A 19,265-nucleotide genomic window follows, 5' to 3' on the forward strand; every position below is an offset into this window, starting at 1 on the left:
CTAACACTGCATATCAGTTTTCTGGCAACCACCCAGGACACCTGAGAAGACGTTCAAGTCTAGTTAATGTATTTTTTTTTTATGAAATCCTGATTTTGTTTTTATTTGGGGGTTTTGAAGCTCCATGTTCTCTGGTTTGTTTAGACATCACATGGCCAATTTGTCTTTTCCCTGCTGTGTCCTTCTGTAGTTAGCATTGATTCGACTCAGTGAAACTCAACCAGCTCCACGTGAATCTCTGCTTTCAGCCAGAGGGTTTCAGCTCTGCACAGTTCAAACTTTATGTAGGTTATCATCTGCCTCGGGGTTCTCCCAAACTTTACTTCTGTTCTGTTGTCCATAATCACACTGTTTTAGCCACACAAATTAAACCTAAACTTCTCGACGGCTGTAAACACATTCTCCACTTTTGCACATAACAGTTTTAAAATACATAACATACTTCACAGGACATAGAATTTAGTTTACTTCTAACTCTTTGCTTGGAAGTGCAGATATTCCGTATTATGTTGGAGACCCAGATGTGGCCCCTGGTTAGGAAAACAACGCTTTAGTGAGGGAGTGTATAGACGCTTAGGGTTGTTGGTTTTGGTGTCTGGTGTGTATCGGATAGCCAGGGGTGTAGATATGTTGTTTGGCCTGAAACTGAAGATTTTAGGCCGCACTGGTTGTCCTCCATCCCACTTCCATTTCTTTCCTTCATCCACTTTTTCACTCCTATATTCTAGAGCCCGACCGATAAAGGATTTTGAAGGCCGATACCGATACAAATATTTTTGGTTTTAAAATCCGATATATCGGCCAATATTTTATTTATTTATTTATTTATTTATTTTAAACTGGACATGATAGTCACAAATTTTGTCATGCTTATTTGAGTTAAGAGAATTGAAGCGGATGATCTTTTAATTGCTATTCAAGCAATATATGTATTGTGACGAACTCAACGAGTGTTGCCAACAGGAACGGTGTAGAGTGCCCTCTGGTGGACAAACTATACAACTCCAACACTCATGACATGGTTCAAGCGTGTTTCGTCCGTTTTTATTTAATTTTTGAAATATTCATTTATCGGCCATTATAACTGCCGATACCGATAGTTTGGAAAACGCCTAATATCGGCCGATAATATCGGCCTGCCGATAATATCGGCCTGCCGATATATCGGTCTGGCTCTACTATATTCTCTCTTCCTTACTCTTCCATTCTCATTCTTTCACACTGTGAAGGAATGTTCCTGACTTGTATACAAGATTAGATTGATGCCATCAATTACAACACAAAATAATTATAAGTTGCCCATCATTTAGTGAGATCAAACCCCAAAATGTGTGTGTAGTAATGCACTGACAATGGAAGTCTATAGGGCAAGGAATTGTACAGGATAAATGTCTAAACACTCACTGTTTTGAATGTACACATGACTTGTCATTTTATGTGTTGATCTAGACTAGTATAATAAAATGTCATTTGAACCCTTATATAAAGCAGGTAAAAGCAGTAATTTTCATATGAAATATGCAATGATACCAGACATTGTACCAGTTAACATTAATCCGTCGAGAAAAGTAGTACCTCCACTAAGATGATGATTTAAAGAACATTACATCAATTAATATAAATAATTCATATAAGCACTTAAAATTACAGGCGTGGTTTCTTGCTAATTATTTATGTATGTGTGTACAATTTGTAACTGTTTTTTTTTTTTTTTTTTTTTAACAAGCCTCTTATTGAATTTTCAGCATCCATTACTCCAGTTGAGCTACTTAATATTTTTTGTGGAAACAATGATTTTTCAGGATTCTAGTTTGAAGAAAAGCATTTGATCGAAATATAAATCTTTTGTAACATTTGCCATGCCACTTTTGATCTATTTAATACACCCTTGCTGAATAAAAATATCCAATAAAAATGCTACACATCCCTTTCTCTTGTTTTCTCACTCTCATCCCTCTCTTCATTCTGTGTTCTTTCACTCTTCCTCCCCCTTATCTCTTTCTCTCTATCTCACTCTCTCACAGAGAGGGAGGTCAGAATGATTTAGAGTTGTTCAGTGTTCATTCCTGTGTAAGAGTCAGACCAGAGAAGTGCAGCTGTGGATATGAAAACACTCTTGAGTTAACAGGCTGTTTTTCAAGCTAGAGAGCTGTTTAGTTAGCATTTTATTTGTTTGTTTTTGTCCTGTAGCAGTTTTCTTTCAATTTAGCAAGATGGGTTTATTTACCTTTTGCATATTATATTTGGGTAAGTGTTATTTTTCGTGTAGGTTCATACATTATATCTGATGCACTACATTTGATTTAAACCGAGAGGGATTTGTCGCCATCTCTGAAAGCAGTGGCTCTCATTTACCTCTCCCTAATGACGTGAGCGTCAGCGGTTTGCAGAAGAGCTGATGCTGTGTTTTTATTTGTTCGTGTAGTGAGGAGGTGAGCAGACATGGCTTCACGGTCATCGTGGATATGCGTGGATCTAAATGGGACTCTATCAAACCTCTGCTGAAGATCCTACAGGAATCGTTTCCTTCCTGCATCCACGTCGCTCTCATCATCAAACCTGACAACTTCTGGCAGAAGCAGAGGACGAATTTCGGCAGTTCTAAGTTTGAATTTGAGGTGAGCGCTTTAAACCGGTGAATGTATGTTAAAGAAAGTGACAGTTATGTGTATACTATTTTCAGTAAGATGTTGTTTTTGAATGTTTCTAAAAAACATTCAGAAGAAAATGATAACACAGCATATTTAAAGAACGTTCTAGAACATTCCTGGTGTGAAAGTAGAGCTTTCGAAATTACTTCTGACCTATTTCATTAAACAGCTGAGAGGAAGACATGCAGTACTGATATATTTAATCTGAAGGCTCAATCTCCCAATGGAGGTTTCTTAAATTAACACATCTAATGGAGCACAAGCTTTGTGCTATTACACTGTAATAGGGGAGAGCGGGGCACAACCTAACGCATTTTGGTTTTGGCTCAATTAATTAAAAAAAATAATTAGGTTAGATTAATAATTTTTTCCACAAGCAACATACACATCTCTGCTACAAATGAACAGTTAAAGTTTTTGTTCTAGGACCTACCATTTTCGTACAGTTGGACTGAAAGTGACAGAAGTGCAAATGTTACAACTTACCCCATATGCGAATTAAATTAGATTTGTGTGTGACAGCTGCATGTACAATTATTATTATTCATAATAATAATAACAGTAATAATAATACAAATGAGCTTAGAATAAAAATTTAAAGGGTTTATTGCATTAAAAACATGCCATATTTGTATATATAAATAAACAAGTTATCATTCATAGTACACTAAATTTTAAACATTTTAAGTTCCAACATTGTTTGTGAAAGTCCAACAAAGTTAAATGTATACTCAAACGTGAAAAGTTGTGTGGATCCTTTTTCATTTGATTATCATTGTACACTTGGCGGCTTAGTTGAAACACTGTGTTACAACTAACCCCTCTGTGTATTACATATTTTAAGCCTAGCTAACAGTCGTTATAGGAATTGCTGACATGTTTCAAAACGGTGCTATGTTTGAGCAAACAAGACTATTAAGGCAATATAAAGTTCGATTTGGAAACGTATACACCCAACTCAGAAACCGAAAAAAATCTATGATGAAAAAATGTACTTTTATGGTGTCAAAACACTCTTTGTCCAGTATCTTCACGAAATATTATCAAAACTTTCCGCAAATTCGCGGGAGATCGTCTTCTGGCAGCGAGAGAAAAAGAGCGGAAAGACAGCCGGCTTGATCCTGACGAACTATGTAAACGGTCCGTGTTACATTTAACCCCGCGTTAGGTTGTGCCCCGCGCTCCCCTATATATGTAATTGATACATAATAGGTGTTTATAACTGGATCACAAATATGATTCGAAGCTGTTTACACCTAAACACTGGAAAGCATCAGTATAGTATCTGGAAGTACTGCTCTCTATCCAGCTGCAAGTCTCCCCTCTTGTCTCTGCTGTTATCTCTAATAACATGACCTGAGCTGCAATGTCTGGAATGTTTTCCTGGCTCCTTTAAGTAAAGTGTTCCATGTAACTGATCCAATAGGATTTGTATTCATCATCCAATCAGAGTTTAATTGCACTGTTGTTTTAAATAACAATTGCGTCTTCTTGGAAACCTCCCACTGACAAAAGAGATCCGTTCAGGACCCTGAGCTACCAAATTATTATCATAGGTAGCAGGGATCGGTTTTGGTTGCGGTAAAGATGTCATGAAAAAGAAGACCTGCTTGTAAAATAATACATTTGATATTAAATTGCAAAAATGTGACCTAAAAGGTATAAACAATGTCAACACTTGTAGATACAAATCAAGAAGATGACCTAGTAAATCACCATGCCAACATCTCCTTGAAACTAGTTTCAGTTTTAGTACATTATGTTAAACTAAATGAAAATGTAATGAAATTGAATTTTATTTCAGTTCTCAATCGGATGCATTGAGAATATGACCCCAAGTGTCCTACTTTCATCCTTTCAGACCATCATGGTGTCCCTCGAGGGTTTGACCAAAGTCGTCGATCCTTCCCAGTTGACTCCAGACTTTGAGGGCAGTCTGGATTACGACCACGAGGAGTGGATCGAAGTTCGAGTGGCCTTTGAAGACTTCACTAGCAATGCGGCTCGCATCCTAGCCCGTTTGGACGAGCTCCAGGACATGGTGTCCCAGCGGGACCTGCCGTCAGACCTGGACGGGTCCCGGCGTGCTATGGAGGAACACGCGTCTCTGAAGAAAAAGGTCGCTAAAGCTCCTGTGGAGGAGTTAGATACTGATGGTCAACGCCTGCTTCAACTAATCCAGTGTGGGGAGAAAGGCAGAGGAGATATCCAGGGATTAGCTCCAAAAGTCCAGGCACTTCTGGATAAACTCCACGGCACCCGCCAACATCTCCACCAAGCCTGGCACATGCGCAAAGTCAAACTGGATCAATGCTTCCAGCTAAGACTCTTTCAGCAAGACGCAGAGAAGGTATGAATGAACATACTTTCAATATTTGAGAGGTTTAATAAGGACAGAACTTGACAGGTTTACATATATAAAAAGGTTAGAACAATAACTTAAGTTACGATGCAACATACAAAGAGCGTTTTATACATAATGTTTGTACTCTATATTATGTTGTGATATTTCAAGAGTTCTATATTTTATATTCTTTAAGTGCCTCTATTATGCTATTTTATAGGTTTCTAATTTAGTTTTGGACCCTTTAACGTCAGTTTGATGACGCTATCTAATCCTAACCCTACCCCAGACCTAAACCTACCCGCGTCATCTAACGCTAAAGGTAAAGCGTCAGTTGGATGACGCGCTAGGAACCCTAAAGGGTACCCTAAAACGTTGGATGTTGACGTATGGTCAACTGTTAGATGACGTCTTGGGATGAGAATGTGTTGGTAATATACATTGCACATCAACTAATTTCTAAAAATGTTGTGTTCATAGATTCAGTCTCTCAAAGTGCCCTCTCTAAACCCCTCGTTTCCGCAAGCCTACTCTGCTCTGATTGGTCAAATGGCCCAGTCTGTTGTGATTGGTCTTTTTGAAAACAAAAAGCTCATTACCAAAACTGAATTTCAGCTCCGGAGGCTTCCTGAGTGCTTGTTTTGTATTTGCAGCACTGAAAAAAAAAAAAAAAATCTTCTCAAGATGTCGACAACACAAAACAAACTTGTCCTTTCTCAGCTAAAATAACATTGCTTGAGGGCGGGTCAAAATATACATTGTTTGCAAGCAGCCAATAAAAACAATAGGCTGGCATTATGCAAATGTTAAATTTGTTACGTAGGTATGGAAGAGGAAATGAGACTGTAATTGCTGACGACTAATTTTGTCATTCACTTAGATCTGTAAAACTGTGCAGACCTTTTACACTTACAAAAGGCCATATTACATACAAAAGGGAATATAAAAATCATAATAGGGGCACTTTAATGAAAATTAACTTCGCCAGTATCATGGTACGCTAAAGGTAAGTAATGGAACCAGTGTTCATGCCGGATTCACATATAGTGCCTAAAAACATGTTGACAATGCTGGGCGCGGCACATTCTCCTTTTTCCAAAGCGCTAGGCCGGATACGCTCTGGGGTGCGTTTCCCGTACAACGACGTAGTTCACTGTTTCACTACCATAGTACGATAAATCAAAAAATCAACTAGCTAGTCACGACTGTTTCCCGAAACCCACTGTCGCAAAGTATCGTTCAACCACGTTGGTTTCGCACATGGTGAAGTAAAAACTACTTTTAATGAAACTGTTTGAGATCCAATTAACGCTAGATTTGTTTTATATAAATTACAGACATGTCACCTGAGGACTACTTCTAATTGTTCTCAGTTGTTTTGCTTTATTACCAGACTCATTATTTGGCTCGTTCTTACATAGTGGAGCGCGTTTGCACACGCGCACTTTTCAAACACGTTACTTCAAATCTAAACTAAAAGACGTAAATTCCATTCCCAGACAGCAAACTGACATTGAATCAACGTGGAAACGACGTCTCTCATGACATTGAAACAACGTTGATTTTGCTCATCGAATTAACGTTGAACCAACGTCAGACGCGGCATTCTTCAAAGCTAAATGAAAATCGAAAATTGGTTTGCTTTCATAACGTTGAAACGACGCGTTGATTTCAAGTTGATTTTCCGTTAGTTTTGAAAGAATGACGCGTCTGACGTTGGTTCAACGTTAATTCGATGAGCAAAACAATGTCAGATCAACGTTGTTTCGATGTCATATTTCCACGTTGATTCAATGTCAGTTTGCTATCTGGGTTTGTAAGTATTCTAAATAAAAGACACCGGTTGTACTGAATGCCAGCTTGCTCATTATGCTCAAAATAAGGATTTATTACCTCCAAATGTGTTGCAATATACTGTAGAAACGATGCCTCTAACCACAGGTCGAGAGCTGTCGTTCAAACTACACAACTTTGCGATGCTGTTTGCGAATGTTCGTTGGAACGATGGTTTCGGGAAACACCGAATCGTTGAACTATGCTGATAACGACGGAACTTGCGACCATAATTGGCTAACAATGTTTTCGGGAAACGCACCCATGGTTGGTTTTTGTCACGTGACCTACTGTGCACTTATGGTGCGGTTGCGGCATTCTGAAAAGTTGAGATTTATTTATCTCGATGCGGCGCGGACGTGCTTGGAAAAAACGTGCGCAAAAGACGCGATATGTGAACAGGCCCTAACAGCACCTAACTATTTAGTCTTTAGTTTGTTTTGTTTTTTCCAAAAAAATGTCTCTTATGTTCACCAAGGCTTAATTTATTTGATTAAAAATACAGCAAAATATGGTATTCCATTCATCAGTGTCACATGATTCTTTGATGAATAGAAAGTTCAAAACTACAGTATTTAATTTAAATTCATAAAATGTATTTTAATCAATTTAGAAGTATTCATTTATTTTTAAAAATATCATATTGATCCCAAACACTTTATTGGTAGTGTATGAAAAGTATTAAAGCATAGTTAAATCAAAAAAGTTAATCAGAGTCCTAAGACAAGAACGGGTATTGTTCAAAATGAATGTATAACATTGATGAAATGTTTTCATCCACTTAAAATATTGATTACTGTATGTTATACCAGTCTATATACAGTAAAATAAAAGTGTTACGAGCAAAAATAACAATGGCAATTTAATAGTCAAAAATATAAAGAAAACAACAAAAAATAAAACCAAATCATTTGATATGGTTGTTGACAAATAAATCCATAGATAAGCAAGATTTTATAGAATCTGAATGAGCAAATCCTTCAGAATTTCACCAAAGTCATGTTTTGATAAACAATGATATAGTGTTTCTTAATGAAAGTGCATATAGGCATATATTTCACTGTCCATCATTTCCATTTTTTCATTTCAACAGATGTTTGATTGGATTGTCCATAATAAAGGCCTGTTCCTGACAACCTACACAGAGATAGGAGCCAAACATCAGCATGTGCTGGAGCTGCAGACCCAACACAACCACTTTGCAATGAACTGCATGGTAAGACTGTGTCCAGTGGTCCAGCAGTAATATCTGTCACCACCTGAGGCATCATAACTGTGCAGCTTGATGAGGGTTACATCAGGAAAATAATGTGCGCTTGTACACGTGCCCTGACTCACTTAGTCATGCAAGAATGAATTTTCTGTTGTCATATAATAGTCATGTCAATATATGCTTGAAGGGTATGTAATGCCACTGGAGGACTGTCACACGTTGATACATTGTCCCTGTGTGTGTGTGTGTGTGTGACCCTGGGCATATTCGTAATAAATCACCCCCTGTAGATTTCAAAGGGAGAGAGTTTCACAAGAAAACGCCATGACATCAATCACTGATTTTCCATCTCTATGGTCTCATCTGCCATCTGTCCATCCACATCCAAATGTTACTACTGTTCAGCCAATAGGAAAAGTCTACGGCATGTGTCTGCATGCAGAGTGGACTCGTACAAATGACCAATGTAGTTTTAAATGTTTTCACATTGGTTGGAAATTCATAGAGAATGTTTTTTTTTTTGTTTGTTTGTTTTTTTCCTCAAATTGGAAATATAAATGTGCTAACACATATCTTTCATTAATTAGACATTAAACAGTATTAATGCTTAATAGACCGGTAGTTGATGTACTTTGAATATATAAAAGAGATTCATATTGACTTGACTATATCACTTAAGTGTTTTAATGTACAACAGTGAGATCAAATTCATACATTGTATTAATGATACACACTATATACAGATACACACTAGCAGATGAGTTAAGCTAAAAGTTTAAGCATTATTTATTTATTTTTTTTGTTATGCAAATGCCAAACAATTGCATTTATATTCTGACTTGGAACTATTCTGACTGCTTTCCTGGACATATAATTGAATTTACACTTTTACTGAAGTGTTCACGAATCCGCAGGATAGATTCTGCGCTCATTTTACACTCAAATTAATATGTGTGTTTACCCTTCAAGCATTATACGCATATATTTACTCATAAAGGCTACAACAGTGTCCTATTGATTTGTGTGTGTGTGTATATGTATGTATGTGTATATATATATATATATATATATATATATATATGTGTGTGTGTGTGTGTGTGTGTGTGTGTGTGTATATACGTATATATATATATATATATATATATATATATATATATTGCTTCTTTTGTTTTATAGGTATATAGGTATCTATACAGATATAGAATTAAACATCTTGAAGAACAATTAGAAGAACAAACAATATAGGTGATTAAAATACATGTAGATAAACACAAAAACTAACAATAAAGATATTAAAGCAAAACAGATCTTGATAAACATAAGAAAACAAATATAGAGAGATGGAAATGAAATAAATTCATAGTTAAATGCAGCTAAATATTATTATGCAATTGGGATGTTTTTATAGATTGTTATCGTGCTCTTTGTTGCTCCTTTGTTAGTGTGTTGGGTTTGGCTGAGTGTGCTAAATCACATGTCCTGCCTCAGCTGTGAGAACTGTCTACCCCCTCTCACGTTGCTACAACTGTGCAGAACTTAACGGATGAAACGCTTTGTCAACTGTTTGCTTTGAGTTAGCCTGACTGTCGGGCACCTCCTCTGGAAGTCCCAGGAGCCTTTTCCCTGCCTGAAATGAAGCATGAACGGACGAAAACACTTTAGTGTCAGATGGTTATTCGGCTTGTTTTACTTGATAGTTACTTGATTAATGCACGTTTTGTGTTTATCGTATTCTTACTAATGTCTGATCTCTGGTACTATGATCACTGGAAGTGGAAACAGACTTCTTTTAATTTTTTTTTTTTTTAAAGTCGACATGAAACGGACGTTGTGCTAGTCTTTCCTGTCGCAACGTATATCCGAGTGAAATGGCTTCTGGTATGTGAAGAAGAAGAAAAAAAATGTAAGAGGAGACTTGATTTCATCCTTGGGATTTGATTGGATCATCTTGCAACATTCATTTTTTAATCAAAGGTTGACTTTACTAATCAACAACACTGATAGCCTGCCCCCTAGAGGACTCAAGGGTCAGTACAGTTTAACAACCTGCACGTACTGTGGCATTTGCAACAAGTATTGACTGTAATTCAATAGGCGATTTATGGAGACGTTAATGTCCATCGCATAGCACACTGGGAGCCTGGTTGTAACCTTTCGTAATAGACACGCTTAAGCAGCTATGTCATTGAGTTCCGCGGGTAATGTCACCTGAGCGGAACGTTATGCCTGTCAAGTTGTAAATTAACTCAGCCCCACTCTCTTATGAAAGACAATCTGGAGGACAACATGTAGAAGACACTCCTCCAGCTAAAGGCATTTTACTCATGGCTGGGTAATCTCCCATCATGCTGGTGTATTGATCAGTCCTGGAGAAATCCAGAGGGAGATATAATGTTCCAGGCACTCCTCATCTAATCACCCAGACTTTAAGAGAAAAAAGGTTTTGCATCATAATATTAAACCTGGGTTTAATGTCTGCCTGTAAGAGTGAAGGGTAAACTGTCCTTGTGTGACTCTCTCTCTTTTTAAGTAGACTTTAGGGTCCAGTACTGTTATATATATTTTTTTTTTTCATGTGAGGAAGGTTTTGTTCTACGGTATGTGTGTCTTGGCTGTGTTCAGGTCCTGAAATGTGATCTGAGTAGATGTAGGTAGAGTGCTTCCTCTGTCTGCACTCTCATTTTGTGCTCAAGTGACACGACACTTGATTTTATATGTCTTTTTTCTTGATGTTATGTTTTAGGGGTCAGATAATTCACTTATTTCTATCTAAGTATTGTTAAAGGAGTAGTTCACTTTAAAAAAAAAAACAAAAAAAAAAAAAAAAACTTTTGCAGATAATTTACTCACCCCCATGTCATCCAAGATGTCCATGTCTTTCTTTCTTCAGTCAAAAAGAAATTAAGGTTTTTAAAGAAAACATTCCAGTTTTTTCACCATATAATGGACTTCATTGGGAACCAAACGGTTCAGGGTCTAAACGAGAGTTTCAGTGCAGCTTCAAAGGGCTTTAAACGACACCAGACGATGAATAAGGGTCTTATCTAAAGAAACGATCGGTCATTTAAAAAATAAATAACAAAGTTTAAGTTTTATAAGCACAAATCCTCACCTTGCTCTGTTCTGTGATGCAATGTAAAAATGAAAACGACTGAATCTGTTAAATCTAATCCATAAAATTGAGGCAACAGATTACAATCAATATTATTAATTACATTAAAAAAATTAGAATGGAGTAATAATTAACCAAAAAATTTTAATTAAAAGTTAACCATTTAAATTTAGTAAAATTTACACATTTTTCTAAACAAAAATATCGGAATAACAGACTGACGTCAAAGATGAATTACGTAAGAACTCTTTTTTTATTGCCATCATTGAAGACACCTGATGATAACAAGCAGAATCACCGAAGAAGAAAACCGAGATTTTTAAGTCACCATTATCGAGATCAGTGTGTGTTTTAATTGGGGTCTTGACCCTTTAATCGTTAACTTTAGATGTTGTTTGGCTGTTATACGTGAATTATAATAGCCAGATGAACAAATAGGAAAGGTGATCTGATGGTGTTGGTTGCGTTTTAAAATAATCATTATTTCACAATCATTTGACCTGACCAATGAACTCATATAGAGCCCAGTTTCTGACTAAGGTTTATTTTTATCGATTATAGCATCATTGGCCTTGGACAGCATCATATATTTTTTTTTTTAGCATTTTCAATGAAACCAAATGATCAAAACAATAAAAAGATAACTTCAGAAATTATTTTATGGAGGCACAAACAGACAACAAGATTTTGCGTATTAATCTCAGCAGTGGTGACAAACCGATCACCTCTGAACATAAGCGCATTATTTATTCATGCAGCAATGCATGATGGGAGCCATGAATGAGTTTTGATTGGTGGCACCCAGAATGCACTACAACATGCGCTATTATTTTCACCATTGTTGAGATTCACAGGCAAATTCTAGATCTCTGTGTGTTTAAACACTAAACCAGAGCAAAGTTTTATTTTTGTATTTGATATAGGTTATAAAAAAAAACTATGGATATGAATCTATGAATAATCATAAAAAAATATTATACTGTTTAAGGACTGCTGCTATAATTAATTAAGTAAACCTAAACTGAACTCTATGTGAGTTCATTGATCAGGTCAAGTGATTGTGAAATGATGATTATGGTAAAACACAACCAACACCATCAGATCACCTTTTCTATTTATTAATCTGGCTATTATAATTCACGTATAACAGCCAAACAACATCTAAAGTTAATAATTTAAGGGTCAAGACCCCAACTAAAACACACACTGATCTCTATAATGGTGACTTAAAAATCTCGGTTTTCTTCTTCGGTGATTCTGCTTGTTATCATCAGGTGTCTTCAATGATGGCAATAAAAAAAGAGTTCTCACGTAATTTATCTTTGACGTCAGTCTGTTATTCCGATATTTTTGTTCAGAAAAATGTGTAAATTTTACTGAATTTAAATGGTTAACTTTTAATTAATATGTTTGGTTGGTTATTACTCCATTCTAATTTGTTAAATTTAATTAATAATATTGATTGTAATCTGTTGCCTCAATTTTATTGATTAGATTTAACAGATTCAGTCGTTTTCATTTTTACAGTGTGAGCGTTTGTGACTCTACTGTTCAAACTCGTTCATCAAAATTAACAAATCTTTTTTTTGAGTCATGACTCAAAGGGTCCTAGACAAGACCCTTTTTCATCTTGTGTCATTTAAAGCCCTTTGAAGCTGCACTGAAACTCCCTGAACCATTTGGTTCCCAATGAAGTCTATTATATGGAGAAGATCCTGGAATATTTTCTTCAAAAACCTTAAAAAAAAAAAACACTTAAAGGTTTCTTTTCTTGCTGAATTCTCATTGGACTTGGAGCAACAATGTGTGTGTGTGTGTGTGTGTGTGTGTGTCGTTGGGGGGGGGGTGTCTTATATGGTAGGTATTACAACAAAAAAGAACAGGTGAAGAAAATAAGCAATACAAATTAAAAAAATGGAATGTGTGTAAGATTAATGAGACAAAAAATATAGGTAACCTCTTTGAAGTATATGTAGACAGGCAAACAAAAAGTGTACTGATTTTTCTGTTTAAAAGAAAAGTATACATTTGTTCTGCACAGATACATTAAATTAATCAGAAAATACTTAAATTGTTACAAAAGTTAGTCTTCAAATAAATAATATTCTTTTGAATTTCCTATTAATCAAAGAACGTATCACTTTCCTTACAAAGTTATTATGCTGCGCATGGGTTTTCGACTGTGACTGTGAAAAAAAATGAAAACCCAACACTTTGTTTATTGTCATTTCTGCCTCTAACGTGATAGCTTTGCTCAATCCTTGAGTTCTGTAAATTTATGTAAATCGTACAAACTGATTTCTTTGATATGCCCTCTATATAAAAGTCAATTTTGCTAATAAACCACATGCTGGTTATTAACATGGCAATAGCACCCATTATATTTAGCATATGTTAAGCCAGAAGTTACATTAAGCTGCTTTAGATTTACATGAAAATGAGACACCAGAAGCTCTTAATTGTTTTCATGATGCAATCCACAAGGACTGTGATACATAGCAGAGGGATTGGATGAATTTGTGTCTACTGGTGCATGTCTATCTTCTCTGAGCAGCTCTGAAACCAGGCTTGGAATGAGGCTATACAAAGTTAATAACTATTTTCCATCCGGACTTCATCTAGTAGAAATTCGTTTAATTTGTGCATGTGGGCACCAGTGACTTTGGATTGTCTTATCTACATATGCAGGCTGCATTATTTAGAAATAGTCATCTTTAAATTAACATTTTTGATAAAATTGACAGATCTTCCAAAGATCGTAGAATTCTTCACTGTCAATTGTATATTTATGTGTCGTATGCTTGTGTATTACATATGGGTTCACCAGTAAAATAATTTCAGTCCTGATATATACAGTATACAGTGCTTTTCTTAGATAGACCATCAGGTGTTTTGTGGGCGGAGTCTACCTGGTGACCAACGATTAGTCGCGAATAATTCCATCCAAACTATAAGTTTAAGTTTACATAATATATGTGTGAGTGTACTGTGTATAATTAATTTGTTTATATAAATACACACATATGCATGTATGAATTTTAAGAAATATTTGCAGGTACACTCACCTAAAGTATGATTAGGAACACCATACTAATACTGTGTTTGACCCCCTTTCGCCTTCAGAACTGCCTTAATTCTATATGGCATTGGTGCTGAAAGCATTCTTTAGAAATGTTGGCCCATTTTGAGAGGACAGCATCTCGCAGTTGATGGAGATTTGTGGGATGGGCATCCAGGGCACGAAGCTCCCGTTCCACCACATCCCAAAGATGCTCTATTGGGTTGAGATCTCAGATCTGGTGACTGTGGGGGCCATTTTAGTACAGTGAACTCATTGTCATGTTCAAGATACCAATTTGAAATGATTCGAGCTTTGTGACATGGTGCATCATCCTGCTGGAAGTATCCATCAGAGGATGGGTACATGGTGGCCATAAAGAGATGGACATGGGCAGAAACAATGCTCAGGTAGGCCGTGGCATTTAAACGATGCCCATTTGGCACTAAGGGGCCTAAAGTCAAGAAAACATCCCCCACACCATTACACCACCACCACCAGCCTGCACAGTGATAACAAGGCATGATGGATCCATATTTTCACTCTGTTTACGCCAAATTCTGACTCTACCATCTGAATGTTTCAACAGAAATCGAGACCAGGCAACATTTTCCCAGTCTTTAACTGTCCAATTTTGGTGAGCTCTTGCAAATTGTAGCCTCTTTTTCCTATTTGTAGTGGAGATGAGTGGTACCCGGTGGGGTCTTCTGCTGTTGTTGCCCATCCGCCTCAAGGTTGTGCGTGTTGTGGCTTCACAAATGCTTTGCTGCATACCTCGGTTGTAACGAGTGGTTATTTCAGTCAAAGTTGCTCTTCTATCAGCTTGAATCAGTCGGCCCATTCTCCTCTGACGTCAAGCATCAAAAAGGCATTTTCGCCTGGATGTTTTTCCCTTTTCACACCATTCTCTGTAAACCCGGTTGTGCATGAAAATCCCAGTAAGTGAGCAGATTGTGAAATACTTAATCCGCCCCTTCTTGCACCAACAAACATGCCACGCTCAAAATTGCTTAAATCTCCTTTCTTTACCATTCTGAGATTCAGTTTGGAGTTCAGGAGTTATATATTATATATTATATTATATTATATTTAAATATACATATTTTATATATAAATAACAAATTTGTTTCTTAAATATATACATGCATGTGTGTGTGTATTTATATTTACTAGGGCTGTGCAAAAATTAATTGCGATTAATCGCATCCAAAATAGAAGTCTGTGTTTACATAATATATTTGTGTGTGCTGTATATAATTATTTTGTATATATAAATACACACACATGCATGTATATATTTAAGAAAATGTGTTATTCTAATAAAAAAAATAATATTTATATAATATAGATTATGTATTTATATATATATATATATATATATATATATACAGAATTTAAGCGCAAATAATTCTTAAATATATACATGCATGCATAGCTATTTATATATACAAAATACAATATACAGCACACATATATTATGTAAACAGACTTTTATTTTGGATGCGAATAATCGCAATTAATTTTTGCACAGCCCTAATATTTACAAAATAATTTTACACAGTACGCATACATATATTATGCAAACACAAACGTATATTTTGGATGGAATTAATCGCGATTAATCATTGGCCAGCTCTAATTCTTTTATTACGTGGCTTCCATAGAGCGCCATAGAGTTGCCCAGCACTAAAAATAATTAAAAAGTTAACTGCAAGATTATTATCTCCAATATTACCAATTCTGACTTTTTCCTCATAATTCTGAGTTTATATCTCACAATTCTGAGAAGAAAAATCGTATTCTGTATTTTTCCCTTCAGAATTTTGATATAAAATCATTGTGAGTTCTATAGTCTGAATTGGGAGATATAAACGTCTCAGGTTACGACTGTAACTGTTTTTTTTTTTTTCTGCCAACAGAACGTGCACACAAATGCAGTGGCGTAACAGGGTCTACTCCCAAAAGGTCTACATGCGCTTCTAATAATAGCTAATTCACATCGAGACCAATAACAACAAATGAGAAAATGACTGATATAGTCACCTTTGTATTGTGCGTCCATTGCATGTCGCATTTTATTAGGACTTGATTTAAAGCCAAGGGTTGAAAAGTTTGTGTGTGTGTGTGTTTGTATGTGCATGTGACCGTATTATTGCTCCAGGTTTTCACGTGCACAGACATGACTGCTGCAGTTTATTGTTGCGCACAGGCCGATACCAAACCCCCATACGGTTTTCATCTGACAGCTCTCTGTGTATTGATCCTGTACCCTTTTGAATGCCTCTGGGCTGTGTAATTAGTCCCATGTGAGGAAACAGCCTGGTAACCAGAGCGCTGCGTTCCACCAGCACTCTCATGCACTAGACTTTAGTTCTCCCTAAAGAACGTGCATAATTCAGACACTCCCAGACATCAGAGAGCACACATTCGTAAAGTATATTAGTATGAAAGTGCTAATCTAGAATCAGATCCCGACCCATATAGTACTGATCATGGTGATCAGAGCGCTTTCTCTGATTATGTGACGTTTTTCCAGTTAGGTGGAACATTTAGGTGAAAATAATGTTTGGTGGAGCTCGATAAAAAAAAAAATAGGCTATGGTTTTATTGGTTAAAAGTTAGGCTATGTTTTTCCCCGGCCACTGAACACTAAATCTTGTACATGCCTTATACGGAGTTAAACATTTGGTTTTCTGTGATGTGTTTTTACTGCAAATTGTACTGATTTGTCAAAAAGATGATGCTATCTTGCAACAATATAGTGCAATTACAAAAATCACTTCTGAATCTTGGAAGCATCAGTAAGAATGTGTCAAAAACTACAAACCAATCAATACTGTTTTATATCCATTGCCAATACCATCAGTTACAATGGCACTTAAAAGAATGCAAACGGATGAATACTTTGATTGAACAAATGCTTTATTTCTGAATTATAATTTTAATTTTTTTGTATTTTTTATTTATTGGAAATGCAGTACTGTTCAAAAGATTGGCACAAAGTTTTTTTTAAATGAGTTAATTACACTCTATTTGTTTCAAGTTAATGTTTTCATGTCTTTAATGTTGTAATTATCATAGTCATGTTTCATGTCATGTGATTCCCTGTTCCTGTGATCTCATATGTTATATTCTGATTGGATCTCTTGTTTCATGCGTCTTATTTTTATGGGTTCCTTTGTTTCATGTTTCATGTTCCCATTGGTTGTCATAATTATGTGTTCCCCTGAATCATGTGTTTAAGCCTCATGTATGCCTTGTAGTTGAGTAGTTAAAGGGATACTCCACTTTTTTTGGGCTAATTTTACAACTCCCCCAAAACAGTTGGGTTTTACCATTTTCAAATCTTTTCAGTCGATTTCTGATATTTAGAAGAATATCAGTAACCAGACAGTGGTTTCTGGTCTCATTGACTTCCATAGTATATATTTTTTTTCCTACTATCAATGAGTCAATGAGACCAGAAACTGTCTGGGACCTGATATTCTTCTATATCAGAAAATCGGCTGAAAGGATTCGGAAATGGTAAAACCCAACTGTTTAACTCTGAGGGAGTTGTAAAAGGAGCCTATTTCCATAAAAAAGTGGAGTATACCTTTAAGATTGAAGTATGTCTATTGGTGCCAGGATATTTTCTACTTGTGAACTGGTATTTACCATTGTGTTGCGTTCAAGTGCTTTTGTCGATGTAATGTGATAAAAAGATGGAGATCCAGACCTGTTATTTAGCTAAAACTATTTTAGATTGCTTAAGTCATCTGCATCAGCAAGAAAATGATTTATCAAAACTCAAAAGGTAAATAATATGCTGTATATTTTCTAGATCATATATATTTTTACCATTCACGACTCTCGCGGTGCTCTCCGCCATTTTGAAAAGATCAAAGTTTATCTCATCTCGGCAACTCGTCCATCAAAATATGCTATGAGTTGCCCAGTGGAAAATACCACATGATCATGTGCATTTTCCATGTCGGCTTTTGGCATTACCATAATTACCATAGCACATGAATGCACCATATGTCCCATGTTCATTGGTTCCGTGTTCAAGGTCATAGTTCTATCTAAGTCGGTTTGTAGTTCACTCACTCACTGTTTGGTTTCATGTTGTGGATTTAATTGAAGGTTTATGTTTCATGTTTTGGATCATTAATTCTGCATTAGGGTTCTCTTCACCACCATCCTTGTCTGCTTCCATGTTAGCATTGTGACAATGGTACAGCATATCGTATCCAGAAGCATATTTCTTAAAGGAGTAGTTCACTTAAAACAAACAAACAAAAAAAATGCTCATAATTTATTCACCCCAAGATGTCCATGTCTTTTTTTTCTTCAGTTGAAAAGAAATTAAGGTTTTTGATGAAAACATTCCAGGATTTTTCTCCATATAATGAACTTCACTCAAGCGGTTTAAGGTCCAAATGAGAGTTTCAGTGCAGCTTCAAAGGGCTTTAAATGACACCAGACGATGAATAAGGGTCTTATCTGGCGAAACGATCGGTCATTTAAAAAATAAATAAAAAACGTAAAGTTTTATAAGCAAAAATGCTCGTGAAAAATGTGCGTTCATGACTCGAACTCCTTCATCAAAATGAACAAATCTTTTTTCGAGTCATTTCATTCATTTTGTTCGTTGAATGAACCAAATGACTCGAAAGAAAACGATTTGTTCATTTTGATGAACCATTTTGAACCGTTTGGTGCCCAGTGAAGTCCATCATATGGAGAAAAATCCGGGAATGTTTTCATCAAAAACCATAATTTCTTTTCAACTGAAGAAAGAAAGACATGGACATCTTGGATGACATGGGGGTGAGTAAATTATCAGCCAAAGGTTTTTTTTTTTTTTTTTTTTTTTTTTTTTAAATTGAACTACTCCTTTAAGCAAATAGGGTCAATTTTAATTCCATGTTACCTATCTCTAAAGTATCTTTACTTGGTGCTCATGGTGCTACCACAAGCTGATTGTTCAAATCTTCAGCTCAGGGTCATTTTTTTAATATCTAAAAAAATTAAGATATTCTATGTCAGTTTCACACACACACACACACACA

At 35.9% G+C, this 19,265-nt stretch overlaps 1 protein-coding gene across 7 annotated transcripts in view; it reads left to right on the top strand.

Annotated features, from left to right (window-relative positions):
- The window catches only part of triob (trio Rho guanine nucleotide exchange factor b), a 219,864-nt gene that overhangs the window by 68,841 nt on the left and 131,758 nt on the right, over nt 1-19,265 (top strand). For 6 of the 7 annotated variants that reach the window (XR_016145683.1, XM_089117483.1, XM_089117481.1 and 3 more), the window contains 3 exons: nt 2,426-2,618; nt 4,513-5,001; nt 7,922-8,044. Coding sequence is in view for 6 of the 7 variants with exons in the window: in XM_089117483.1 (XP_088973609.1) it covers nt 2,426-2,618; nt 4,513-5,001; nt 7,922-8,044 (805 nt within the window). In the remaining variant the exon portion in view is untranslated. Of the gene's footprint in view, nt 1-2,074; nt 2,248-2,425; nt 2,619-4,512; nt 5,002-7,921; nt 8,045-19,265 lie in introns of those variants that run through there. The other variant, XM_089117485.1, reaches the window with a different exon arrangement.

Source organism: Pimephales promelas, chromosome 12 (assembly GCF_988280905.1).
Source record: "Pimephales promelas chromosome 12, fPimPro1.hap1.1, whole genome shotgun sequence".
NCBI classification, from domain to species: domain Eukaryota; kingdom Metazoa; phylum Chordata; class Actinopteri; order Cypriniformes; family Leuciscidae; genus Pimephales; species Pimephales promelas.